We start from the raw sequence: 27519 nt of genomic DNA, 5'->3' as shown, positions 1-27519 counted from the left end.
CAGACAGACTGACTTCCGCAAACCCAGGACGACCAGGAGGGCAGCAAACAACGCAAGCCGCAGCTAGTACCCAAAAGGGAATGGTATCGGCAGTGTCCTTGGAGTGGGAAAATTTTCTGACACCCATGCAGCAGCAGCCCACAGAACAGCAAGCGTGCAGATCCACCTCCAACACCGATCGCCTGGAGAAGATGGTCAAGGACTACATGTCAGATGACGTAGCTGTGTCTAACAATCCATCTGCACCCTTCAACTATTGGGTATCGAAGCTAGACACCTGGCACGAACTGGCAATGTACGCAATAGAGGTGCTGGCTTGCCCGGCAGCCAGCGTTATGTCGGAACGCTGTTTCAGTGCTGCCGGAGGCATCGTCACAGATCGGCGTATCCGCCTCTCCACAGAAAATGCAGACCGTCTGACTCAAATTAAAATGAATCAATCCTGGATTGGAAACGACTACGCAACACTCCAGGACCCCAACCAAGTAACATGACCAATGAACATCTGGGATGGTTTAGCGTTTCCGGTCCCTGTTTATTGAACCTCTCATCTGTATTACACTTATGACTGCATGGCGGCAAAAAGCATTGCTATATCCGCACGCTTTTTGTCCTCATGCAAGGCCTGTGTTGTTGTGTCTCAAAAAGCTTGGCCTTCTCCTCCTGCGCCTGCTCCTAGTCCTGTTCCATCACGTCTGCTGCTGCTGGGTTAGCATTTCCAGTCCCTGTTTATTGAACCTCTCATCTGTATTACATTTATGACTGCATGGCGGCAAAAAGCATTGCTATATCCGCACGCTTTTTGTCCTCATGCAAGGCCTGGGTTGCGTCTCAAAAAGCGTGGCCTTCTCCTCCTGCGCCTGCTCCTGTTCCATCACGTCTGCTGCTGCTGCTGGGTTAGCGTTGCCGCTCCCTGTTTATGGAACCTCTTATCTTTATTACATTTATGACTGCATGGCGGTACAAAGCATGCTATCCGCACGCTTCTTGCCCTCATGCAAGGCCTGGGTTGTTGTGTCTCACAAAGCGTGGCCTTCTCCTCCTGCACCTGCTCCTGTTCCATCACGTCTGCTGCTGCTGCTGCTGCTGCTGGGTTAGCGTTGCCGGTCCCTGTTTATGGAACCTCTTATCTTTATTACATTTATGACTGCATGGCGGTACAAAGCATGCTATCCGCACGCTTCTTGCCCTCATGCAAGGCCGGGGTTGTTGTGTCTCACAAAGCGTGGCCTTCTCCTCCTGCGCCTCCTCCTGTTCCATCACGTGTGCTGCTGCTGGGTTAGCGTTACCGGTCCCTTTTCCTGGAACCTCTTATATGTATTACATTTATGACTGCATGCCGACAAAAAACATGTTACCTGTGCAAAGAAAACAGACATTTCCCGCATTTAAAAGACAGTTTTCCCTTTGAAACTTTAAAATCGATTTTCTCAAAAACTATAAGCTCTTTTTGCAAATTTTTTTTTTCCTCTTGTACCCACTCCCAAGGTGCACATACCCTGTAAATTTGGGGTATGTAGCATGTAAGGAGGCTTTACAAACCACAAAAGTTCGGGTCCCCATTGACTTCCATTATGTTCGGAGTTCGGGTCGAACACCCGAACATCGCGGCCATGTTCGGCCTGTTCGGCCCGAACCCGAACATCTAGATGTTCGCCCAACACTAGTCCCCTGATGCGGGAGCTACACACCTCACACGTCTCCTGATGCGGGAGCTACACACCTCACATGTCTCCTGATGCGGGAGCTACATACCTCATATGTCTCCTGATGCAGGAGCTACACACCTCACACGTCTCCTGATGCGGAAGCAACACACCTCACACGTCTCCTGATGCGGGAGCTACACACCTCACACGTCTCCTGATGCGGGAGCAACACACCTCACACGTCTCCTGATGCGGGAGCTACACACCTCATGCGTCTCCTGATGCGGGAGATACACACCTCACACATCTCCTGATGCGGGAGCAACACACCTCACGCATCTCCTGATGCGGGAGCTACACACCTCACACGTCTCCTGATGCGGGAGTTACACACCTCACACGTCCCCTGATGCAGGAGCTACACACCTCACACGTCTCCTGATGCGGGAGCTACACACCTCACACATCTCCTGATGCAGGGGTTACACACCTCACACGTCCCCTGATGCGGGAGCTACACACCTAACACGTCTCCTGATGCGGGAGCTACACACCTCACACGTCTTCTGATGCGGGAGTTACACATCTCACATGTCTCCTGATGCGGGAGCTACACACCTCATATGTCTCCTGATGCAGGAGCTACACACGTCACACGTCTCCTGATGCGGCAGCTACACACCTCACACGCCTCCTGATGCGGGAGCTACACACCTCACACGCCTCCTGATGCGGGAGCTACACACCGCACACGTCCCCTGATGCACACGTCTCCTGATGCGGGAGCTACAAACCTCACACATCTCCTGATGCGGGAGCTACACACCTTACACGCCTCCTGATGCGGGAGCTACACACTGCACACGTCCCCTGATGCAGCAGCTACACACCTCACACGCCTCCTGATGCGGGAGCTACACACCTTACACGCCTCCTGATGCAGGAGCAACACACCTCACACGTCTCCTGATGCGGGAGCTACACACCTCACACGCCTCCTGATGCGGGAGCTAAACACCTCACACGTCTCCTGATGCGGGAGCTACACACCTCACACGTCTCCTGATGCGGGAGCTACACACCTCACACGTCTCCTGATGCGGGAGCAACACACCTCACACGTCTCCTGATGCGGGAGCTACACACCTCACACGTCTCCTGATGAGGGAGCTACACACCTCACACGTCCCCTGATGCGGGAGCTACACACCTCACACGTCCCCTGATGCGGGAGCTACACACCTCACACGTCTCCTGATGCGGGAGCTACACACCTCACACGTCTCCTGATGTGGGAGCTACACACCTCACACGTCTCCTGAGGCGGGAGCTACACACCTCACACGTCCCCTGATGCGGGAGCTACACACCTCACACGTCTCCTGATGCGGGAGCTACATACCTCACACGTCTCCTGATGAGGGAGCTACACACCTCACACGTCCCCTGATGCGGGAGCTACACACCTCACACGTCTCCTGATGCGGGAGATACACACCTCACACGTCTCCTGTACGGAAGCTAAACACCTCACACGTCCCCTGATGCGGGAGCTACACACCTCACACGTCTCCTGATGCGGGAGCTACACACCTCACACGTCCCCTGATGCGGGAGCTACACACCTCACATGTCTCCTGATGCAGGAGCTACACACCTCACACGCCTCCTGATGCAGGAGCTACTCACCTCACACGCCTCCTGATGCGGGAGCTACACACCTCACACATCTCCTGATGCGGGAGCTACACACCTCACACGTCTCCTGATGCGGGAGCTACACACCTCACATGTCTCCTGATGCGGGAGCTACACACCTCACAAATCTCCTGATGCGGGAGCTACAAACCTCACACGTCTCCTGATGCGGGAGCTACACACCTCACACGTCTCCTGATGCGGGAGCTACACACCTCACACATCTCCTGATGCGGGAGATACACACCTTACACGTCTCCTGATGCGGGAGCTACACACCTCACACATCTCCTGATGCAGGAGCTACACACCTCACACCTTTCCTGATGTGGGGGCTACACACCTCACACGTCTTCTGTACGGAAGCTACACACCTCACACGTCTCCTGTACGGAAGCTACACACCTCACACGTCTCCTGATGCGGGAGCTACACACCTCACACGTCTCTTGATGCGGGAGCTACACACCTCACACGTCCCCTGATGCGGGAGCTACACACCTCACATGTCTCCTGATGCAGGAGCTACACACCTCACACGCCTCCTGATGCAGGAGCTACTCACCTCACACGCCTCCTGATGCGGGAGCTACACACCTCACACGCCTCCTGATGCGGGAGCTACACACCTCACACGTCTCCTGATGCGGGAGCTACACACCTCACACGCCTCCTGATGCGGGAGCTACACACCTCACACGCCTCCTGATGCGGGAGCTACACACCTCACACATCTCCTGATGCGGGAGCTACACACCTCACACGTCTCCTGATGCGGGAGCTACACACCTCACGTCTCCTGATGCGGGAGATACACACCTCACATGTCTCCTGATGCGGGAGCTACACACCTCACACCTTTCCTGATGCGGGAGCTACACACCTCACACGTCCCCTGATGTGGGGGCTACACTCCTCACACGTCTCCTGTATGGAAGCTACACACCTCACACGTCTCCTGTACGGAAGCTACACACCTCACACGTCTCCTGATGCGGGAGATGCACACCTCACACGCCTCCTGATGCGGGAGCTAAACACTCACACGTCCCCTGATGCAGGAGCTACACACCTCACACGTCTCCTGATGCAGCAGCTACACACCTCACACGTCTCCTGATGCGGGAGCTACACACCTCACACGCCTCCTGATGCAGGAGCTACACACCTCACACGCCTCCTGATGCAGGAGCTACACACCTCACACGCCTCCTGATGCAGGAGCTACACACCTCACATGCCTCCTGATGCAGGAGCTACACACCTCACACGTCTCCTGATGCGGGAGCTACACACCTCACACGCCTCCTGATGCGGGAGCTACACACTCACACGTCTCCTGATGCGGGAGCTACACACCTCACACGTCTCCTGATGCAGGAGCTACACACCTCACACGTCTCCTGATGCAGCAGCTACACACCTCACACGTGTCCTGATGCGGGAGCTACACACCTCACACGCCTCCTGATGCAGGAGCTACACACCTCACACACCTCCTGATGCAGGAGCTACACACCTCACACGTCTCCTGATGCGGGAGATACACACCTAACACGTCCCCTGATGCGGGAGATACACACCTCACACGTCTCCTGATGCGGTAGCTACACACCTCACATGTCTCCTGATGCAGGAGCTACTCACCTCACACGCCTCCTGATGCAGGAGCTACACACCTCACACGTCTCCTGATGTGGGAGCTACACACCTCACACGCCTCCTGATGCAGGAGCAACACACCTCACACGTCTCCTGATGCGGGAGCTACACACCTCACACGTCTCCTGATGCGGGAGCTACACACCTCACACGCCTCCTGATGCGGGAGCTACACACCTCACACGTCTCCTGATGCAGCAGCTACACACCTCACACGCCTCCTGATGCAGGAGCTACACACCTCACACGTCTCCTTCTGTTACCACGCTGGAGTAAGACGAGCTCTCGTGTCTCTCGGAAAACGTGTCGGCACATTAGCGCGCTGAGGTGTCACCGGAGACAGGCGCGCTCCGCTCTGACTAAGCTGAAGATAATTTCTTCACAGCGAGACACCTCAGCGCTACGTGTGATGCTGAAAACACCGCTCAATAATTGATTGCATTTAAGGGAGGAAGGCAACTCGCTTTCATAGAAAACAATTCTGTTCATTCCACTTCATTAGACGGTTGGTGACTTTGTGTAGATTGACTGAGTGGATATGAAGAGAACCTGTCAGAGTTTGCAGCGTTTGTGAGCAGACGCGGCTGCTAATGTATTTGCGAAGTTACAGAACAGCATGGTGGTGTAGCGGATGGCACTGGTTCAAAGCCCAGATAGGACACTATCTGCATGAAGTTTGTATGTTCTCCCCCTGTCTGTAGGGGTATCCTCCCAGCACTCTGGTTTCCTCTCACATCCCCAAAAGCTGGTCACCCGATTTGCCCATGAGGTATTTTGGCCTTGCTCCTCTTTACAGGCACTCTCTAAATTCTTTAATGCTGGGTACACAGGATGAGATTTCTTGTCAGGTTTCCTGTCAGATTATTTCCAGCATGTCTGATCTGATTTACAATCGATTTTCTGTTCACTTCTATGGAAAATTGATCGAAAATCAGATTGGATTAGTTGGAAATAATTAATCTGACAGAAAATCTCATTGTGTCCCGAGTATTAGTGACTTGGCTGCTGCTTGGCAATGTGAAGCTTCAGCTCCCTCCACAGATTTTCTATAGAACTGAGAATTTGGAGACGGGCCAGGCCTTTTTATCAGGGGGGGGGGGCAATTGGGGTGATCGCCCCAGGCCCCGCACCTGAAGGGGGCCCCGCAGTCATGCCTGCCATACCATGCTCATTTTGGTGGTGGTAAAAGGTAGGTCTACAGAAGTCTAGCTGTTTGTGTTCTGAGCAGTCATTTACAAATACTCAGATCTTCCCATTTTGTTTGATGCACCTTGTATTTTTGCGAACCCCCTTTTTATTGCTCAGGTTTTCGTCTTCAGCATGCTTTACTGTACTATGCCGTTTGCATTTTTGTAATGAATTTCTGCACTGACATGAAGCTTGCCAATTGTCAGATTAAGGTAACGTGCAAAAGCCTCAGCCTGAGGGCCCCAGGGGCATTTAGGTTAGTCAAGCATGGACTGGAGCTGGAGGGGGCTCAGGCTTGAGCCTCCAGACTGGCTGGGAATTGGTGCTAGGTTTGATGGGGAGCTAGGGATAAGTAGAGGTTGGTTGGGGAGCTAGGGATGTGTACCTGACTGGCTAAGGATGGGTGTTAGGCTGGATGGGAAACTGTGGATCAGTGCTAGGCCAGCTAGGGAGCTGGAGATGGGTGCTAGGCTGCTTTGGACCCAGCTGGGGAGCTGGAGATGGGTGCTAGGCTGACTTGGAGAGCTAGAGATTGTTGCTAGGCTGGCTGGGGAGCAAGGGATGGGTTCTAAGCTGGCTGACGATATGGGAATGGGTACTCCGCTGGCTGGGGATGGGTGGTAGGCTGGCTGGGGAGCTGGGGATAGGTTCTAAGCTGGCTGAAGATATGGGAATGGGTACTCCGCTGGCTGGGGATGGGTGCTAGGCTGGCTGGGGAGCTGGGGATGGGTGCTAAGCTGGCTGGGGAGCTGGGGATGGGTGCTAGGCTGCCTTGGAGAGCTGGGGATTGGTGCTAGACTGGTTGGGAAGCAAGGAAGGAGTTCTAAGCTGGTTGAGGAGCTGAGGATGGGTGCTAAGCTGGCTGGAGAGCTGGGGATGGGTGCTAGGCTGGCTGGGGAGCAGGGGATGGGTACTAGGATGGCTGAGGAGTTGGGGATGGGTGCTAGTCTGGCTGGGGATGGGTAATAGGATGGCTGAGGAGCTGGGGATGGGTGCCAGGCTGCCTTGGAGAGCTGGGGATTGGTGCTAGGCTGGCTGGGAAGCAAGGAATAGGTTCTAAGCTGGCCTGGGGATGGGTACAAGGCTGCTTGAGGAGCTGGGGATGGGTGCTAGGCTAGCTGGGGAGCGTGTGTGGATAGAAATACAAACTTTGGACTCCCCATTCAGCCTAGTACCCATCCCAGGCCAGCCTAGAACCCATCAGTTAGTTAAAGGCCACAAAACCAATGTAAGAATAATTACAATACGTAATGTAATCAAACAGTGAATGGTAGTACCATTGGCCGTTTGATTACATTACGTATCGTAATTGTTCCTATATTGGTTGGCTTAGTGGCCTTCAACAAGTTTTTAAACAATAATAAGGCATACTGCATCAGAAGTGGACAAGCCCGTGAGTGTGGTGGTACCGGTATATGGCCTTCACTTATGGCTCTAGGCCTCCCGTATGACACTCGCCCCAGGCCCCCCCTTGGAGGTACTGTATGTTTATTGTCAGGATGGACCCATTCTTAGTGTTCTGCCTGAGGGAAGGCGGTTCTCATCCAAAACTTGAAATAGGAACTTTAACCAAGGATTGAACCTCATTCCAACAAGTAGCTGACACCCCCTTTCCTGTGAGAAATCTTTACCTTTTCTCAAATAGATCATCATAGGGGTGTACATGGCTGATATTGTGGTAAAACCCCTCCCACAGTGTGATGTCAGGGCCATGGCCATGACAATTTGCTGTCTGTGAACCTCTGCATTGGGCATGATTCACAAAGCTTTTTCACCTGTTTTCCTCTGTTTTCACCTTATCTGTGTTACTTTTGTAAGCTCTCAAAGAGCAAAAATATAATATAATTAAGGCGAGAAAAGTAAAAATGTAAATGAAGCTAATGAGGAACAACTTACTTTCAGTGATTAGTTTGCTTGTAGATGCGCTGAAAGGTTATTTTTATCCTTTAGGTGATAAATAAGTCATTTATGAGAAGTTTTGTTAATAGAGCCCATTGAGGGAAATAACAGCTTTTTCAAACTGCCAAGCAAGCAGTGTCTCCCTCCGTGTATAGAACTCTCAGGCGGGAGCTAGTATCTTTTTTTATAGATCCTTTCCAGGGAGCGCTTTTGTAAAGAATAAAGAAAATACTGAGAATCCCCTGTGAGGAGATAGACTAGTCCAAAACCTGTGAAATCTGTCAGATTTCTACTGCCTATTTGTGACAGCAGAATAGGAGAAAACATATTTCTAAAGCATATTATTCTGGGATAAATGTACTTCTTATAAATATGTATTTTACATTTTACACTTTTTTTTGTAATTTCCTTTAAATTATTCTTGTTCCTGATATTGTTGCGTTGCCTCCGCCGGATCTCAGTATTCCAGTTTGCAGATGGTCTCCGAGCCACGATGACAGCGCTGTCCAAAAGGTCACAGAGCAGCTTATGCTGCAGGGTAGCCATTGCTAAGCTTCCCACAATCCTTCGCTGGCACACGCTCAAGGGCGAAAGTGTTCAGGTCAGCAAGCTGCCAGTACAGAGCTAATCACAGTAAACCTCTCCACCGCCACCCACACACCGATACACTTCTGTGTATTCTTATACTGCTGGATGTGACATAGCATTGCGGGGCTGGAAGTGACAATTAGAAGGTGTCGGCCACAGTTTGCCCCACAGGAAGGGAACAGGGACACTGGAGAAACATGCCAGGCTTGCTGTCTTGGTGGTAGAGTTGTATTTGTACAGGAAGCAGCCTGTCATGTCGCATCGTTAAAACGTGACAACTGTCCCCACAAGGAGTCGCACGTCTGTCTGTACAGATATTACCAGAGCACAAGGCCGGGAGGGTGCTCCAGCCTCTGTGTATGAAGAACTACTAGGTGGAGGCGCTCAAAATATATACAATAAAAACTGTTGATTCGAAGATACACACCAGGTGTTTGTGGTAGAATATTTCAGTTTTATTGCACAACACAAGGACAACGCGTTTCGCAGGTCTTTCCTGCTTCTTTGGGTCAATGGCTGGGGTGTGTTAGGCTCGAGCTCCTCTAGGCAAACAGGGGCTCTCCATCCTAACAATCCCCAGCTATTGGCTCTTCCTGAAAAAGGTGGATAGATCTGCGAAACGCGTTGTTATTGTTGTGCATTGCAATTGAAATATTCCTCTACATACATCTGGTGTGTATCTTTGAGAGAGGTCATACAATTACTCACATCTTGCTATGTGCAATTACTCAAATCTTCTTCCTGTGTACAATAACAAGCCCCGCCTTCCTATGTGGAGACATGCCATACACTGTCATTCAGGAATTCTGGGATATGTAGTCTGGCATCTCTTGTTCTTCCAACTGTTTGTGGCACATGGTCCCACCTGATTGCCCTGCCCAGCAGCTGAATCCAGAGAGGAGAGGAGGCAAGCTGTGCTGTAGAGACAGGCACATGTGGCTCATGAAACAGGTGTCCTCTCCTCTGCTTTTCATTTTTTTACTTGCCCTGGTTGTGGTTTGAGTTTGTCTTGTTCAGTGTAATGTGCACTGTGTTATTCACGTTGTACATTTTGTTTTGCAGTCTGCCCTCTTCCTCCGATGGTGGCCCACGGCGATTACATCTGCCACCCGCAGCCCTGTGAACGATACATCCACGGCACTGTGATCGAGTTCTACTGTGACCCCGGCTACATGCTGTCCAATGACTACAAGTACTTCACCTGCCAGTCGGGGGAGTGGTTCCCTACCACTCCGCTCTACTGCATCCGCTCCGGTGAGACTCCCCTGACTATCGCAGGACAGCAAAAATAATTATAAAAATGTGACATTAACCCCAAAGTGCTTCCTGCTCATTGGTGTGAATACAGCACCTAGCATACATCTTCACATTGTTAGAATATATGTACAACAGCTTTCATGCTTAGACTGTGTGTGCGCAACATGACCACAAGATGACACTATATATTTTGTTTCTGTGAATGTTCAGTGTCTTATGCTCGTCTATCACTTTTCTGTACTCTGTTGTGTAATTTATAGGTTGTTTTTTCTTTCAATTATAACAGAGTAATATGATAATTTTTAATATCTCACAGTAGATTAGGGGACCCGTCAAGTTCTTGTTTCTCTTTGTACAGAGAAATCCTGGCCAAGCAGCCAAGAGACGATGCTGACAACATGGAAGATTGTGGCCTTCACAGCAAGCAGTGTCCTCCTTGTCCTTCTACTGGTCATCATTGCCAGGAGCTTCCAGACCAAGTTCAAGACTCACTTTCTTCCCAGGTGGGTGCAGGACTGGCTATTAATAAGAATAAGGGACTATTTATAATGGTGTTCATCAACTGGATCACTGGTGTAATTCTTGTCAGCTGGACCTCTTGTGACCGCCTTCCTTATAATAGTGGTGATCAGGTTCTTTCTCATCTTTGTCAAGTTGGAAGGAACCCGAGGTGAGAGGCATTTGGAGGATGCCATATTTCTTTCCTTTTAAAGTGAACCTCCAGACTAAAAATCGACTCAGCAGCACTGAAAAGCCTTGTGTTTCTTTTTTAACAGTTTCACAGCATCAGAACTTTGTTTCTCTTATACAAGCCTCATTTTTAGCTGCACAGAAGAAAACTGCCCAGGCATTTTCCCCCTGATGCTGTGCAAAGCATGATGGGATTTCTGATGTTGTTGTTTTTTTACATTTTGAATTTGACATTTGAAGCCTAGCGTGTGCAGCTGGGAGGAGTAATCAGGACACAGGATATCCTGCTCCCTGTCACCTCCTTACAACCAAAAAGATGGCTGCCCCCATGACAAAGATGGCAGCCCCCATGAATCACAAACATTTTCCTGTTCTTTTAAAACAGGGTGGGTAAGAGATTATATTACCTATCTATTCTAATTAACATAACTAATGTAACTTAATGACAGTATGTTTGTTTTGGCTGAAGTTCCCCTTTAAACTATACCAGTTTCCTGGCTGTCCTGTAGATCTTTGCCATCAGTAGTTTCTGAATCACACACCTGAAACAAGCATGCAGCTGATCTTGTCAGATTTTGGTCAGAAACATCTGATTTGCATGCTTGTTCAGGGCTTATGGCTAAACTTGTTAGAGGCAGAGGATCAGCAGGACAGCCAGTTAATGCGCATTGCTTGTATGTTCTCCCCGTGTCTGTGTGGGTTTCCTCTGGACACTCCAGTTTCCTCCCACAATCCAAAAACATACAGATAAGTTTATCGGCTTCCCCTAAATTGGCCCTTGACCTACGATGGACATATGACTGGCAGGGATTAGATTAGGAGCCCTTCTGAGGGACAGTTAAGTAACAAGGCTATATACTTTGTACAGCACTGCGGAAGATATCGGCGATATATAAATACTAGATGGAAATAAAATAAATATGTCAGCCTCCATATGTCTTTCACCTCAGGTTCCCTTAAAGTGGAAGTCTGCCTGTTATGTGTGTTCTGTCACAGTGAACATTTTAGATGGAGGCAAAAACCAAAATCCCCAAAATGTAAAGTAATACAGGTAGTCCCCGAATTACGAACGACCTGCCGATACGAACGGCATGGATACTCTGTTTCCATGGGAACACGTCAAAAAAAGTTCTTTACAAATTGGACTTGTAGTTTTTGAGAAAATCAATAATAAAAAAAAAAATCAAAGAAAAAATGGCTTTTAAACGTGTATAAACAGGTACAAAGGGCAGAGGTGACACAGAGGGGGACACTGGTGGCACAGAGGAGGTACAGGGGACAGAGATGGCACAATGTTCCGACTTAAGAACAGATTCAGGTTAAGAACGAACCTACAGTCCTTTTCTCGTTCGTTAACCGGGGACTACCTGTAATCCCGAAAGGGGAGGTAATAACACCATTTATCATCGACTTAGGGTGCTGTTTTTGTCATCTTTATTTAGCATCTGCATAGCGAAGATCAGTGAGCTTGGCTGTTGGTTGGAGTAAGTGGATGATTGTGCATCTGTAGCTATCTACCGTATTTTCTCTTTTGCTATACCATACATGTGTACAATCTCTGTAGCCCCTTAATGATTTTTCATCGGGGAAAGTAGACTGTACAGTGCTTAAAGGAAATGTGAAGTGGCGCAAAATAAAAAATAAGTTAGACAATGACCTATAGACTGGGAGGCCTCTGGATCCCATAGAGCCTTCTTGCTCCTCTCCTCATGCCCTCATTCTACCGCTGTCCCCCGGTGACGTTCCATGCCTTCGGGGCTCCTCTGCAATCTTCGGAAATACTTGCGTCCTCGAGTGCTTCTGAAGACGAGCGCATTTGTTCCGTGCATATGTGAGCCCGGACCTGCACGTGCGCAGTACAGATCTGCTTGTCTTCAGAAGCATTCAGGGAGAACTTGACCGGGACCCGACGCTGGAACAACGTCACGGAGTGAGGACGCCGGAAGGCTCTATGTGATCCAGAGACTTCCTTCTCTATTGGTGTCTACCTTTGTTGCGCTACTTCAGTTTTCAATCTAAAGGTAGCCATACATCTCTCGACTTGGCAGCCGATTGACCATCGGATTCGATAATTATCGAATCAAATGAAAATCGGTGCCACCAAGAGCATGCCTGTTCGATGATCCAGCCAATTTCTGGTTATAATTGATCACATGCATTGATCGGATATGCTGCAAGAAGTTGGGCTGTCGTGGTCAATCGGTTGTGCATCGGTAACGGCGAGCGATATCAAAATTAGCGACAAACGCATCAAAACCCTTTTCCCCCTAGTGTATAAATGTGCCCCCCAGTGAGCATTTATACATTACCTGTCCTACATCTCCCACCATGTGGTGCCCATCCGTCTTCCCCTTCTTCCTCTTCCACTTGCGTGGCACATGCCACCAGCGCATAGAGCGCGCGCGTGTGTGATGCCGGCAACGCGTGAGGCGCAAATGGAGGAGCGGAAGTGGGATGGGCAACACGTGGTGGGTGACATAGGATAGGTAATGTATAAATACACACTGTGGGAGCACATTTATACACTGAGGGCAGCGTCGAGGCAGCAGATGTGACCGACTCCAGATAGATTTCATGCTGAAATAGATCGAAAGTCGGTCTGCGGTGTGTGGGCAGCCAACTAATAGATGTCTCTCTGATCAGATTTGATCAGAGAGAGATTTGTCTCTTGGTCAAATCTTCCCATCATCACTAGATGTATGGCCACCTTAAAGAGACTCTGTAACAAAATGTTCAGCCTTATTTCTTCTATCCTATAAATTCCTATGGCTGTTCTAATGTGGTCTGGATTACTGCAGCCTTTTCTAGTTGCACTGTCTCTGTAATATATCTAGTCTTATTTTCTTTGTCAAGCTTTGTCGACCCAGGGAGGAATGCACTGCCTCTGCTGTGATAGGGAGAAGTTATGCACGCCCCCTCCATGCCCCCTGCAGGCTCTGTGTGTGTGCTTTGTTTATCCCTCACAGACAGGTCTCTGCTCCCAGTTTCAGCTTGTCTGAGGGGGGAGGGAGCTGCCCATGCTGAGAAACCCTGACTGGAGTGTAGATAATTCACTATATATATATATATACAGTGGTGTGAAAAACTATTTGCCCCCTTCCTGATTTCTTATTCTTTTGCATGTTTGTCACACTTAAATGTTTCTGCTCATCAAAAACCGTTAACTATTAGTCAAAGATAACATAATTGAACACAAAATGCAGTTTTAAATGATGGTTTGTATTATTTAGTAAGAAAAAAAAACTCAAAACCTACATGGCCCTGTGTGAAAAAGAAATTGCCCCCTGAACCTAATAACTGGTTGGGCCACCCTTAGCAGCAATAACTGCAATCAAGCGTTTGCGATAACTTGCAACGAGTCTTTTACAGCGCTCTGGAGGAATTTTGGCCCACTCATCTTTGCAGAATTGTTGTAATTCAGCTTTATTTGAGGGTTTTCTAGCATGAACCGCCTTTTTAAAGAGACTCTGTAACAAATTTTTCAGCCTTAGTTCTTCTATCCTATAAGTTCCTATGCCTGTTCTAATCTGCTCTGGCTTACTGCAGTCTTTCCTAACTGCACTGTCTATGTAATAAATCAATGTATCTTTCCTCTGTCCTGTTTGTCGGGCTAAAGCTTGATTGTGTGGAATGTGCAGGGCTGCTTGTGATTGGTAGAAGCGATACACACCCTCTGCAGGCCCCCTGCATACTCTGAATGACTCACACACTATGCTTAGCTGAGCCTATTAGAAGCTGGTTAGTTTGTTTGTAAACACTGCCTAAAACTGTTAATTACAAGCCAGGATTGCAGCAGAGAGTGGCAGAAACAGCACAGAGGGGCACAGGAGAAAATAATGAATAGAATGGTATGCTTTTTATTGTAAGAATATTAGAGTACAGATTCTCTTTAAGGTCATGCCACAACATCTCAATAGGATTCAGGTCAGGACTTTGACTAGGCCGCTCCAAAGTCTTCATTGTGTTTTTCTTCATCCATTCAGAGGTGGATTTGCTGGTGTGTTTTGGATCATTGTCCTGCTGCAGCACCCAAGATCGCTTCAGCTTGAGTTGACGAACAGATGGCCAGACATTCTCCTTCAGGATTTTTTGGTAGACAGTAGAATTCATGGTTCCCTCTATCACAGCAAGCCTTCCAGGTCTTGAAGCAGCAAAACAACCCCAGACCATCACACTACCACCACCATATTTTACTGTTGGTATGATGTTCTTTTGCTGAAATGCTGTGTTACTTCTACGGCAGATGTAATGGGACACGCACCTTCCAAAAAGTTCAACTTTTGTCTCGTCAGTCCACAAGGTATTTTCTTAAAAGTCTTGGCAATCATTGAGATTTTTTCTTAGCAAAATTGAGACGAGCCTTAATGTTCTTTTTGCTTAAAAGTGGTTTGCGCCTTGGATATCCGCCATGCAGGCCGTTTTTGCCCAGTCTCTTTCTTATGGTGGAGTCGTGAACACTGACCTTAATTGACGCAAGTAAGGCCTGCAGTTCTTTAGATGTTGTCCTTGGGTGTTTTGTGGCCTCTCGGATGAGTTTTCTCTGCGCTTTTGGGGTAATATTGGTCGGCCGGCCACTCCTGGGAAGGTTCATCACTGTTCCATGTTTTTGCCATTTGTGGATAATGGCTCTCACTGCGGTTCGCTGGAGTCCCAAAGCTTTAGAAATGGCTTTATAACCTTTACCAGACTGATAGATCTCAATTACAGTACTTTTGTTCTCATTTGTTCCTGAATTTCTTTGGATCTCGGCATTATGTCTAGCTTTAGAGGTGCTTTTGGTCTACTTCTCTGTGTCAGATAGCTCCTATTTAAGTGATTTCTTGATTGAAACAGGTGTGGCAGTAATCAGGCCTGGGGGTGACTACAGAAATTGAACTCAGGTGTGATAAACCACCATTACGTTATTTTTTTACAAGGGGGGCAATCACTTTTTCACACAGGCCTATGTAGATTTTGAGTTTTTTCTCACTATATAATAAAAACCATCATTTTAAACTGCATTTTGTGTTCAATTATGTTATCTTTGACGAATAGTTAACGGTTTTTGATGAGCAGAAACCTTTAAGTGTAACAAACATGCAAAAGAACAAGAAATAAGGAAGGGGGCAAATAGTTTTTCACACCACTGTATACAGTATACACATACATCACTTCCTGGTTAGCTGCCATGTTTTTTGTTTGTAAACACTGTCTAAAGCTGGCGAATAAAAGCCAGGATCGCGGCGGGCAGCGCCGGAAACGGCAAAGAGGGATCCAGGAGATCACAGTGACTCGATTGGTATGTTTTTTATTGTACAAATCGGACAGTACAGATTCTCTTTAAGACTTGAATAAACAAGAGCCTTTGACAGAAATAAGTGTGTTACATCTTTAAGTATTGGAGAAAAGTAGGCTAGCTTTGTGTAGCTGCGGCGATGAAGCCATTGTTGTAGGTCTTATTTCCTGAGAGCGCCGCCAGCCAGGGCTGCGACTCCGTTGTTATAAGTAAAACATAAACAGCTTTGGCTGGGATGCGGGAAGCCGCTGCCAAGCGACCCATATTCCATCTAGCAGCTCGCGGTTCCCCGTCTATAGGCCGACACCCCGCTGGCTTCCTGTCACTTTCTGTTGTAGTCACTTTATGCCGAAACTATTATTAACTTGTTACATAACTTATGGGGGAAAGAAAATCAAAACAGATCAACGGCTTTGCAGAAAGCTGAAAAGACACAACAAACGGATAACGCGTTATGAAATGTTCACGTTGTTCTCAGTGCTGAAATCAAAGCAACCATGAAAAGTAAAACATATAATCCAGTTATGTTATTAAAGAGAACCTGTAGGCAAAATAACATAAATAATATAATTGGTTGTTTTTATTTTTTTACAATATTCATTCATAGACTAGGCCTAAGGCCCATTTAAAAACGAGCGTTAGGCTCGGCCACATAAGCCACGCACACGCCGCATACAGGTGCGTACACGCTCCCCTCCCCCAGGCCCTGTCCTCCTGTCCCAACGGCTACACATGCGCAGTAGCCACAACACACGGACGCAGGGACAGGAGGATGACGTAGGGACACATAGGGTTTTATTATATAGGATTATTTAGTCAGTGTTTGCCCGTTGTAATCCTGAATAATTCACTGCATTCTATTATTATGTCACAATCGATAAAAACCACTGCCTCTTTTGATCAATTTTCAATCAACAACCTATGGGTTCTTTCGCGTTTTGTTCGCGTTGCGCTTACACCGCGGCTGGCTGGCGTTCTATGCGTACGATCATGCATGCATGCGTATTTTTGGACACGTGGTTCTGTTTTATGACGTGGATCTTCCTGATTGGCCAGAAAGGGCCAGGAAGTGATGCGGATGTCACATGATCTGTTCTTATGTTCAATGGAGGCACTTTTATTCTCTGTATTGGGTCTTTTTGTCAGCAGGTAAATGGTTAATTGTGATTTACATATTAGCCTTTGCAGTTCCCCATCAGGTCCACCACTGGTCTCCGCCCAGTAAGTCACCGATTGGTGATTTTAGTGGAGGTGGGGTATTTAAGGCACTGCACATGTGTGTTTGTATATGGCTGCTGCAATTTGAAAAAGGGCAACGCCCGAAACAACGTTTGTCATTGTTAAGCCACAATGGTGATGCAATAAAAGAGCTTTTCTTGATGCTTGGAGTGGTGCCGACCTCTTTACTACTTGAATGCTTTGAGCACCTCGGTGGACGCAGAGGTGAAGGTCGAGGCACACACATCTTCATTTTGGTGTGGAGCTCCTCCTGACTACAGAGTGTACCATACTTTTAAAGACCACGCCTCCTGCAAAATAAATGCAGGGGTTCTTCAAGATGACAAAATTGCTTGCAAGGGTTCCTTGAAATCCAAAAATTATTTGCAGGGTTCCTCCAGGGTACAAAGGTTGAGAAAGGCTGTATTACACAGTCCAGCAGGATCGGTGAAGAGATATTGAGTGTGTGTGTGTGTGTGGGGGGGAGGCATTTGTTCTCACACAAGATTGTTACTCGAAATGATCAAGGGTGATTGTTTCGTCTGATGAAAAAAATCGAGCTTGCGTCCCTAGCCTTACCCACTTACTGCATCCTCATGCAACACGAAACAAATATGTGATGGATGTTTTTTCCCTTCTTCAGGAGCCCCCAGGACAGCTCCGCAGAGCCAGACTTTGTGGTGGTGGACGGAGTGCTGGTGATGTTACCTTCCTACGACGAAGCGGTCAGCAGCGCTGTGAACGTCACCCCCCCAGGTTATATGTCCTCTGCTGGCCAGAGGAGCCCATCGCACACCGAAGAGTCCCACCCACCCGCTTATCCCGGCAACCCCAACTCAGACAGTATATGTGAGGAGTCAGAGACCTTCGACAGTTTGCTGGACTCCTCCGACCTCATCCACACGCTCCACTCCTCCTCCATGACGCACATGAGGACCCCCGGCACTCAGAATATGAACAGCGAGGCTGCATCCACCAGTCCAAGCATCGACATTGCAGATGGTAAGTGACCTTCAACTTATCTGAGGTGACTCTGAACATTCATGGACCTCGATCATCTATATACCTATCACTGGAGGGTTCTGTTGAGGGGACTGAGCTTTCTCCGCCCGGAAGAGCAAGGGGTTTCTTTGGGAAATCAGTCTGTGCTAGCATTGAACTCGCTATCAGTTTCTCCTTATTACCATTATCCTTAAAGGGGAACTGAAGGTATACGGAGGCTGCCATATATATTTCCTTTTAATCGATGCCAGTTGCCTGGCAGCCCTGCTGGTCTATTTCTCTGCAGTAGTATCCGAATAACACCAGAAACAAGCATGCAGCTAGTCTTGTCAGATCTGACTTTAAAGTCTGAAACACCTGATCTGCTGCATGCTTGTTCAGGTGTTCAGGGACTATGGCTAAGGGCCCATTTCCACTATTGCGAATTCGCATGCGTTTTTTTGCATGCAAATTCGCATAGCAATACAAGTGAATGGGACTGTTTCCACTTGTCAGGATTCGTTTGCGTTTTTCTGTGCAGAAAAAAATTTGCATGGCAGAGCCATCAGAATTCGCATACCGCTATGCGAATCGCATACAATGTATTTAATAGGAAATTCGCATGAGGTTTGGGTATGCGAATTTTCATGCGAATTTGCATAGAAACAATGGAAAAGCACACCAGCACTGCCATGGTTAAATTCACATACATCGTCATCCATGCGAATTTTCATGCGTACTCGCATGAAAATTCGCATAGACCCACATGCGAAATTCGCATCCGCATGCAAATTTTTACCGTGGCAATTCGCACCGCACAAGTGGAAATGCAGCCTCATAGTATTAGGGCCCGTTTCCACTAGTGCGGTGCGAATCACCGGGATTCCACTGCTGACGAAATCGCATGCGGATGCGATTCCGCGGGCGATTTTTGCCGCGATTTCGCATGCGATTTCGCATAGGCAGGGTATATGCGAATTTAACCATGTCACTGCCTGGTTCAATTTGCACTAGTTTTCATGCGAATTCGCACGCGAAATCGCGGCAAAAACGCATGTGCGTTTTCCCTATTAAATGCATTATGTGCGAATCGCCTGCATTCCTCACGCAGGCGAATTCTGCAGGCCCTACCGTGCAGAAAAATCCTGCACAGAAAAACGCTCAGAAATCCTGACAAGTGGAAACAGTCCCATCCACTTTCATTGCCTATGCGAATTCGCATGCAGGCCACGCATGCGAATTCGCCCTAGTGGAAACGGGCCCTTAGAGGCAGAGGACCAGCAGGGCTGCCAGGCAACTGGTATTGCTTAAAAGGAAATAAGCATGGCAGCCTCCATATACCTCTCTCTTGAGTTCCCCTTTAACCCCAGGGTCGGTTCTCTCATGAGGCAAGGTGAAACATTTGCATCAGGCGGCAGAGATTACAGCAGCAGCATGTTTGTACTGTGTTTACACTAACAGCATGTAGTCAGAGTAGGAGGAGTAGAGAGAGGAGAGCGAGATGATGATCACTGGGGAAAAGCAACTTGTGGACTGTGTGAGGAGTCTGACAGTCAGGGCCCAATCGCCGGCAAAACGCTCAAACGCTAGCGCTTTTGAAAGCGCTAGTGTAATAAACCCTATGGGCCCGTTCTTACTTCTGCGATTTGTGACGATTAGCGCAAAACGCAAACGTGTTGCCTGCACTATTTTCAGGAGATTTCCCGGCGATCGCGTTTCAGTGCTATATGCTAAATGCGATCGTGGAGAAATCGCTGCACTGTCCAGGGATTTTTCCGCGTGAATTCGCGGAAAAATCACTCCCGCAAAACGCCGGCAAAAATCGCCTGCGTTTTGCTCTTTCAAGTGTGAATGGGCCCTAAGTGAGGAGGAGGGAGGCAGGAGAGCAGCAGTGTTTCATTTTACCTGCATAGCAGAAGGGAGGAGGTGGCACCGCTGTCCTGACTGAGGAGGAATGGAGGACAGCTGACTGGCTGAGGGGGAGGAGCTTGTTTGTCACAGACTCGCAGCCAGACAGTGTGCTAATGTGTTGAGCTACAGCATGTCATGTCTCAAGTTGTGGCATATGACTGAGAACATTAAATGAAGAGAATAAATTGTCGGGTGCTGTGCGATCATTCCAAATTGGGAAGGGGGGATGGGGGGGCACATCTTCATAAGTTTGTCTCAGGCAGCAAAAAGCCTAGGACTGGCCCTGCTTAACCCTTACCAATCCTTTTTCCCAATCACCTTAAAGCAAAACTGAGCTCAGAACTTTCTCTCTGCTCTAAAAGATAACCCACAGCATAAAAACCTTTAAAGAAAAACATTTCTTTGTTACAGCTGAGACAAATCTTGCAATAAATCTTCAGTGTGTCTATTTCCTGCTTTCATGGAAGCAGGCATAGGGTTTACAAATTAGCTGCTCTGCCGAGCCAGCCAGCTGGCAGGGCTGAGAGATAAAATTACACTTGTGATTAGTCACGGATGAGAGGGAATTGGACAGGATAAACTCTCTAAATACATACAGGGAGCATTCCTCTAGGTTATCCTAGAACTGGCAAGAGTTCAGGTCCACTTAAATTTTGTGTGTGCTAGTGGGCATGTGAGTAATCGAGAAAAGAACTGACAGCAGGGATACGGAGGCTCTGCACTAGGGCTGCTCAAATCCGGATCCGGGAGATACCTGGATAGTTGCTAACCGGATATCTCCCAGTAAACGTGGGCGGCGGGGGTCAATCTTACCTGTCTGATGTCTTCTTCGTCCGTCCCTCGGCGCCTCCCACGATGCACTCCACACGCGTCACGTGATTACAAACACTTCCTCCTTCAACCCGGAAGGAGGAAGTGTTTGTAATCACGTGACCGCTGCTTGGACCGCATCGTGGGAGGCGCCGAGGGACGGAGCAAGAAGATGTCAGACAGGTAAGATTGACCCCCACCCACCCCGCACAGTTTTACTGGGAGATATCCGGATAGCAACTATCAGGATGTCTCCCGGATCCGGATTTGAGCAGCTCTACTCTGCACCTCTTCAATGTAGAGTGAGGAGGTAACTTGGTGGTGGGGGCGGGGCCAGCTCGTGTGCTGTAGCTCTCGCCCCCTTGCACGAGCGCCAGTGTAATTTATTATTAATATTACGTGGCACTCCATGCTGCTGGAGTGGATCAAAGTGTCAGACTTTGATACACATAGGGGGACCAGATCCGGCAGCAGCGCCCCTACGATTGACCCAAACGCGCCCATGTAATATTACGCGACATACTATCGGCGGGGAATGTGGCCACTGGCTAGCAGCAATGAGAGTGTCTGATACTTGAATGTGAAGAGGATGACACTGTCCCTAATTTTATCAACAGCATCGCCATCTAGTGGCAGCCAGTTTTTCCTGTTAGACCTATAGAGGAAAAGGTCATAGGATTGGAGGGGGTTAAGGTACCCTTATCATTTTTCCCTGGCAAATACGATCACTGTGATTTAGTCTGCTGGAGATCGATGCCCCAGCATGGCCCAACCGGTGGCATTTTTTTTTTAGGTTTCTGGCTAAAATCAATTAAAACTCTTGATCTAAACGAACCCGGTGACCTCTTCCCCATGACCCAGCGGCCTCTTCCCCGTGACTCGGCGGCAGCCTCTTCCCCGGCGGTAGCCTCTTCCCCGTGACCCGGCGGCCTCTTCCCCGTGACCCGGCGGCCTCTTCCCCGTGACTCGGCGGTAGCCTCTTCCCCGTCACCCGGCGTGACGGGGAAAAGGCCGCCGGGTCACAGAGAAGAGGCTACCGGGGAAGAGGCTACCACCGAGTCGCGGGGAAGAGGGGCTGCCTCTTCCCTATGACCCAGCGGCCTCTTCTTGAGACCCGGCGGGCTCTTCCCCGTCACCCGGTGGCCTCTTCCCCGTCACCCGGTGGCCTCTTCCCCGTCACCCGGCGGCCTCTTCTTGTGACCCGGCAGCCTCTTCCCCGTCACCCAGCAGCCACTTCCCCGTCAACCAGCGGCCTCTTCCCCGTAACCCCGTGGCCTCTTCCCTGTAACCCGGTGGCCTCTTCCCTGTGACCCGGTGACCTCTTCCCCGTGACCCGGTGACCTCTTCCCCGTGACCCGGCGGCCTCTTCCACGTGACCCAGCGGCGCCGATAATGTATAAAAAGGTTTTTATCAAAGTAACCCTGTAGCGAAAAATAAAAAAAGTGTAGCCTCTGGATCCTAAAGAGGCTTCCCCTGTCCTCAACAGAGGTGATCCAGTGGTGGGACCCCCCATGTGTGTTTTTTTATGCAGGAGTGTGGCTGTGCCTGCGCAGGTGCAGTATGGCCATGCTTGTGCTTGAAGATGAGTGCGGTCACAAGCTTGAACTCCCTCAAGCTCTTGTTAGATTCCTTTGTGGGGGGGGGGGTTGCGCTCTGCAGTGGTAGACTTGAGGATGGCCTGGGAAGCCTCTACAGGTAAGTATTTCATTTTTGACCTGAGGTGCACTTTAAAAGCAACCCGAGGTGAAAGACATATGGAGGCTGCCATATTTATTTCCTTTTAAACAATACTAGTTGCCTGGCAACCCTGCTGATCTCTTTGGCTGCAGTAGTGTCTGGATCACACACCTGAAACAAGCGTGTGGCTAAGCTAATCAGACTTCAGTCAGCATGCTTGTTCAGTGTTTGTAGCTAAAAGTATCAGAGGTAGGGGATCAGCAGGACAGCCAGGCAATGAGCACTATATAAAGAGGACCTGAACTCAGAACTTCCTCTCTGCTCTAAGGGCTCAGACACTATGAGCTCTTTTCTGAGCGTTTTCAATTGCTGAGTACTTTGAAAAAAATCACTCCCATTCACTTGCATTAAAATCGTGGTAAAATCACGTAAAAATAGCCGCAATCGCGTACATTTTTTTACACATCCGCGATTTTTACACAATTTAATCTGAGCAATTTTTAAAAGTGCTCAGAAAGTGCCCAGCAATCGAAAACGCTCAGAAAAGCACTAATAGTGTGTCTGAGCCCTAAAAGATAAACAGGATAATAAGATTTAAAGAAAGACATTTCTTTCTTAGAGCTGATACAAATCCTGCAATAAATCTGCAGCGCGTCTACTTCCTGCTTTCATGAAAGAAGACATAGGGTTAACATCCAGAGTTTACAAATTAGCTGCTCTACCGAGGCAGCCAGCTGACACAGCTGAGATCAAATTACACTGGTGATTAGTCACAGATAAGGGGGAATAAGACAAGGTAAACTCTCTAAATACCAACTGGGTACATTTCTCACTGTTTTCCTTCTGTCCTGTGCAAGAGTTCTGGTCCACTTTAAAAGGAAATAAATATGGCAGCCTCCATATGTCTTTCACCTTTGGCTCCCTTTATTGAGGAACTCCAGTGAAAATAATGTAATAAAAAAGTGCAATAATACAATAATTATGTATGTGATTTAGTCAGTGTTTGCCCATTGTAAAATCTTTCCTCTTCCTGATTTACATTCTGACATTTATCACATGGTGACATTTTTACTGCTGGCAGGTGATGTCACTGGAAGGAGATGCTGCTTGCTTTTTTGCCGTTGAAAACAGCTATGAACAGCTGTTATTTCCCACAATGCAACAAGACTCCCACAGTGTGATGTCACAACCATGGTCCTGACATCACACTGTGGGAGGGGTTTCACCACAATATCAGCCATACAGAGCCCCCTGATGCTCTGTTTGTGAAAAGGAAAAGTTTTCTCATGGCAAAGGGGGTATCAGCTACTGATTGGGATGAAGTTCAATTCTTGGTTCATTGAAAAGTAACTTTTCCTCTTTCTATCTGCAGAGATTCCGCTGATGGATGAAGAAACTCCCGAATCATAACGGAATATAGACACTATCACAATTATTTTCTGCATATTTAATTCTTTCTATGGTAAAGCCAGGATATTTTGGTGATAACTTCTTCCAGTGGAACTGCAACAACCCAGGCCAAGGAGGCGGAGGACATGAGGATACGGCAAACTTTTTGTTGCGATTCCAAAGAGGGTGGAGCCGCGGAGGGTGATGAAATGTCCCCTCCCCCTAGTGATGACGTGTGACACACAGTGACAATTTTTTTTTACTGAAGTCTCACCCAGGAACTTCTATAGCGACTGTGATCTGTTCATTTTACATCGTACAAAATAAAAGGCAATAAAGATACGTCTGCAGCCAAACACTGCACCTCTCTACAGCTTATGGAAGACTGAAGAGGATCAATACACGTGATTTGCTTTTTCAGCAGGTCTATAGGTCCGCAGTAATGGGTGTCACATGGGGTGAGAGGGGGACTATTAGACACCAGTGAACTGAATAAAGGGAACCAGAGAGGAACTAAAAAAAAAACAAAAAGCTTTTATACATACCTGGGGCTTCCTCCAGCCCCATACGCACAGATCGCTCTCACGCCGCCGTCCACCGCTTACTGTATCGGCGGTACAGGGTCCCGTCACTTCCGGCGGACGCGGCCAATTGTCCGCATGAGCAGGGGCTCCCTCCATACCCTTACGCGTGCGGCTGCTCAGTAGGCAGCTGCACGCATAAGTGTATGCCGGGAGCCCCTGTGATGCGGACAATTGGCCGCGTCCTGCCGCCGACTGGCCGAAACTACGGGACCCGGTACCGCCGAATACAGGAAGCGGAGGACGGCGGCGTGGGATCGATCCGTGCGTATGGGGCTGGAGGAAGCCCCAGGTATGTATAAAACCTTTTTTCTGGGGCCTCTGGTTTCCTATAAGGGAGGGGGGACCACTAGACCCCAGGGAACTGAATAAGGGAGGGGGGGCACTAGACCCCAGGGAACTGTATTAAATTTCGGCCCAGTTTGTATTTGAGTTTGACACTTCTGCTTTATGGTGCCCATACATAGTACAATATTTTTTTTTATTTTTTTTTTGATTAGATGATTTAGTTCGATTATTCCATTAGATTAAAAAAAATCGAATCATTGTTTTCGAGGTACCATACACAAACATGCGATTTGTCAGAAAATATGGAAAAAATGATCGAATATAGAGATCTTTCCAACGTGTCCAATCGAATTTTTATCTTTTTGACTTTCATTAGATTCAATGTTTTAGTCAAATAAACGGGAAAATCGAACTTTTTTTTTATTATACCATGTATGGGCACCATTAGAGTGATGAAATGTCTTCTTATGGTGCCCACACACGGTACGATAAAAACGTTCAATTTTCCTGTTTATTCAGCCAAAACGATCAACAAATTGAGGGAAAGTCGAAAATAAACTTTTTTTTTTTTTTTTGATCAAGAAAAACAACTATTTGTTTTGTTTTTTTCGATAAAAATTCAATCAGACATGTTGGAAAAATCTTTATATTCGATCATTTTTTCCAGATTTACTGACAAATCAAACATTCGTGTATGGTGCCTCGAAAACAACTATGGGATTTTTCCGATCTGATGGAATAATCAGACAAAATGATCTAATCAATTGCCCAGAAAGACAGAACAGACATGCTGGCACTATGGGTAAAACTTGAACAGCTTAGCTTGGCTTGGCTCACCATGACCTGGATGGATGGAGGTGGATGTGGATGGATGTATGGAGCGGTTGGATGGGCAGGGGATGGATAAACAGATGTGGATGGATAGATAGAGGGGGTGGATGGATGGGGAGGGGATGGATAGTGAGGGGATGATGGATAAACAGATGTGCATGGATCAGGGCCGGTTCAAGTAACAATTGGGCCCTAGGGCAAAATTAGCCTGGGGGCCCCCAACAAACACCCCCTGACCAAAAAGCGCCATTAGAGGCCCTTTGTTGCAGCCAAATTTCCCTCCTGGGCCCCTGAGCTGGCTGCTGACCCTCCCCCAATCACCTCCCAACTTAACAGACTCTGCAGAGTCACTGGGGAGCAACAGTTAAGATGGGGGAGGGACACCTTGGGGGCCCCTACAGGCTCTGGGGCAATTGCCCATTTTTTCCTATGGTAGCTGCGGCCCTGGGATGGATTGAAGTGGAGGGTGCTGGGCTCTGCCAGCAGCGGGTTACACAACTGCTTCCCAGTCACACATCTGCTGCCGCGCAGCGCACAATGGGCACACTGATCCCGGCCTGGATGTCGGACAGAGTAACTTGGCAGGAAAGTCGAGTAGCTGGTAAGTGAGACAAGAAGCCGCACAACAGAAAGCAGCTGGTGAGGCAATCCTCATTCACCATGAAAGAGCGGAAACATCTAGACTAACACACAACCATGCCGTACAATACCTGCAGATCCGGGCGGGGCACAATGCCAGCCAATCCAGATGCTACCTGACCTGGCACAACTCTGGCTTTTTAGCAAGCAGTGATGGTTGCTATGTAACATCTACTGGAAGGATAACTGCTTTTATAGGTTAGTATAAATAGGCAACATCAGCTCCAAATTTCACCTCGACCAATACTGCAGTAATAATTAATTACTAGCATTTCTTCTTAACACGGTGCAGCCAGTTCCCTCTGCCTCCCCTTCTGCCACCCAAACTCCTCACTCCTATTCAATGTGTCCTGGAACAGAATACCCAAGCAGCTCAGGGTGACCAAGAACCCTAGCTCAGTCACATGACTCACTGTAGAGCAGTCAGCAACGTGGGAGGTCCTTCCTCTGCCCCGAGCCATTTCCTGACCCTGCCCACCTCCTCCCTCTGCTCCCTCCTGTGGGAGGGGCCAGCTCGGTTCTCTGCCTCCTGTGGGTGATGATGGGAGCGTAGACAGCTCATAGACTGTTTAGTCTGGCTAAGCAGCATCTGACATTGGTACAACAGCAAACATTGGTACTGCTAATGTCTAACACAACCACCTTTCTAATGCATAACACTAACCCCCCTTCTAATGCCTAACACTAACCCAATCCTAATTCCTAACACACCCACCTCCTAATGCCTAACACTAACCCCCCTCCTAATGCCTAACACTAACCCCTCTCATAATGCCTAATACAACCCCCTTTCTAATTCCTAACACTAACCTCTCTCCCAATGCCTAACACTAACCCCCATCCTATCGCGTAACAAACATTAACTCTCCTCCTAATGCCTAACACTAATCCCTCCCTCTTAATGCCGAACACTAACCTACCCTCGTAGTGCCTAACACTAACCCCCTCCTAATACCTAACACTAACCCTCTTCCTAAATACCTAACACCCTCCTCCTAGTGCCTAACACTAACCTCCCACCTAGTCCCTAACACTAAACCCTCCTCCTAATGCCTAACACTAGCCCCAACACACACACACACACACACACACACTTTATGTCCAACACTAACCCTCCTCCTAATATCGAACCCTAACCCTCCTAATGCCTAAAATAACCCTCCTAATACATAACACTAACCTTACCTACTAATGCCCAACACTAACCTCTCTTCCAATGCCCGACACTAACCTTCCCTCATACTGCCCAACATTAACCTCTCCCTAGTCCCTAACACTAAACCCTCA

General features: G+C 48.2%; 1 protein-coding gene across 3 annotated transcripts in view; it reads left to right on the top strand.

Moving 5' to 3' along the window:
- The window catches only part of SUSD4 (sushi domain containing 4), a 243224-nt gene extending 218989 nt beyond the window's left edge, over positions 1-24235 (top strand). For all 3 annotated transcript variants that reach the window (XM_068279673.1, XM_068279674.1, XM_068279672.1), the window contains 4 exons: positions 9747-9938; positions 10300-10444; positions 17768-18126; positions 23877-24235. In XM_068279673.1, coding sequence (XP_068135774.1) covers positions 9747-9938; positions 10300-10444; positions 17768-18126; positions 23877-23914 — 734 coding nt within the window. In that variant the 3' untranslated portion in view covers positions 23915-24235. The remainder of the gene's footprint in view (positions 1-9746; positions 9939-10299; positions 10445-17767; positions 18127-23876) is intronic.
- The last annotated feature ends 3284 nt before the right edge of the window (positions 24236-27519 follow it).

This window comes from Hyperolius riggenbachi, chromosome 4 (assembly GCF_040937935.1).
Source record: "Hyperolius riggenbachi isolate aHypRig1 chromosome 4, aHypRig1.pri, whole genome shotgun sequence".
Classification (NCBI taxonomy): domain Eukaryota; kingdom Metazoa; phylum Chordata; class Amphibia; order Anura; family Hyperoliidae; genus Hyperolius; species Hyperolius riggenbachi.
The sequence above is the reverse complement of the archived record's forward strand: the minus strand, read 5'-3'. Positions and strand labels throughout refer to the sequence as shown.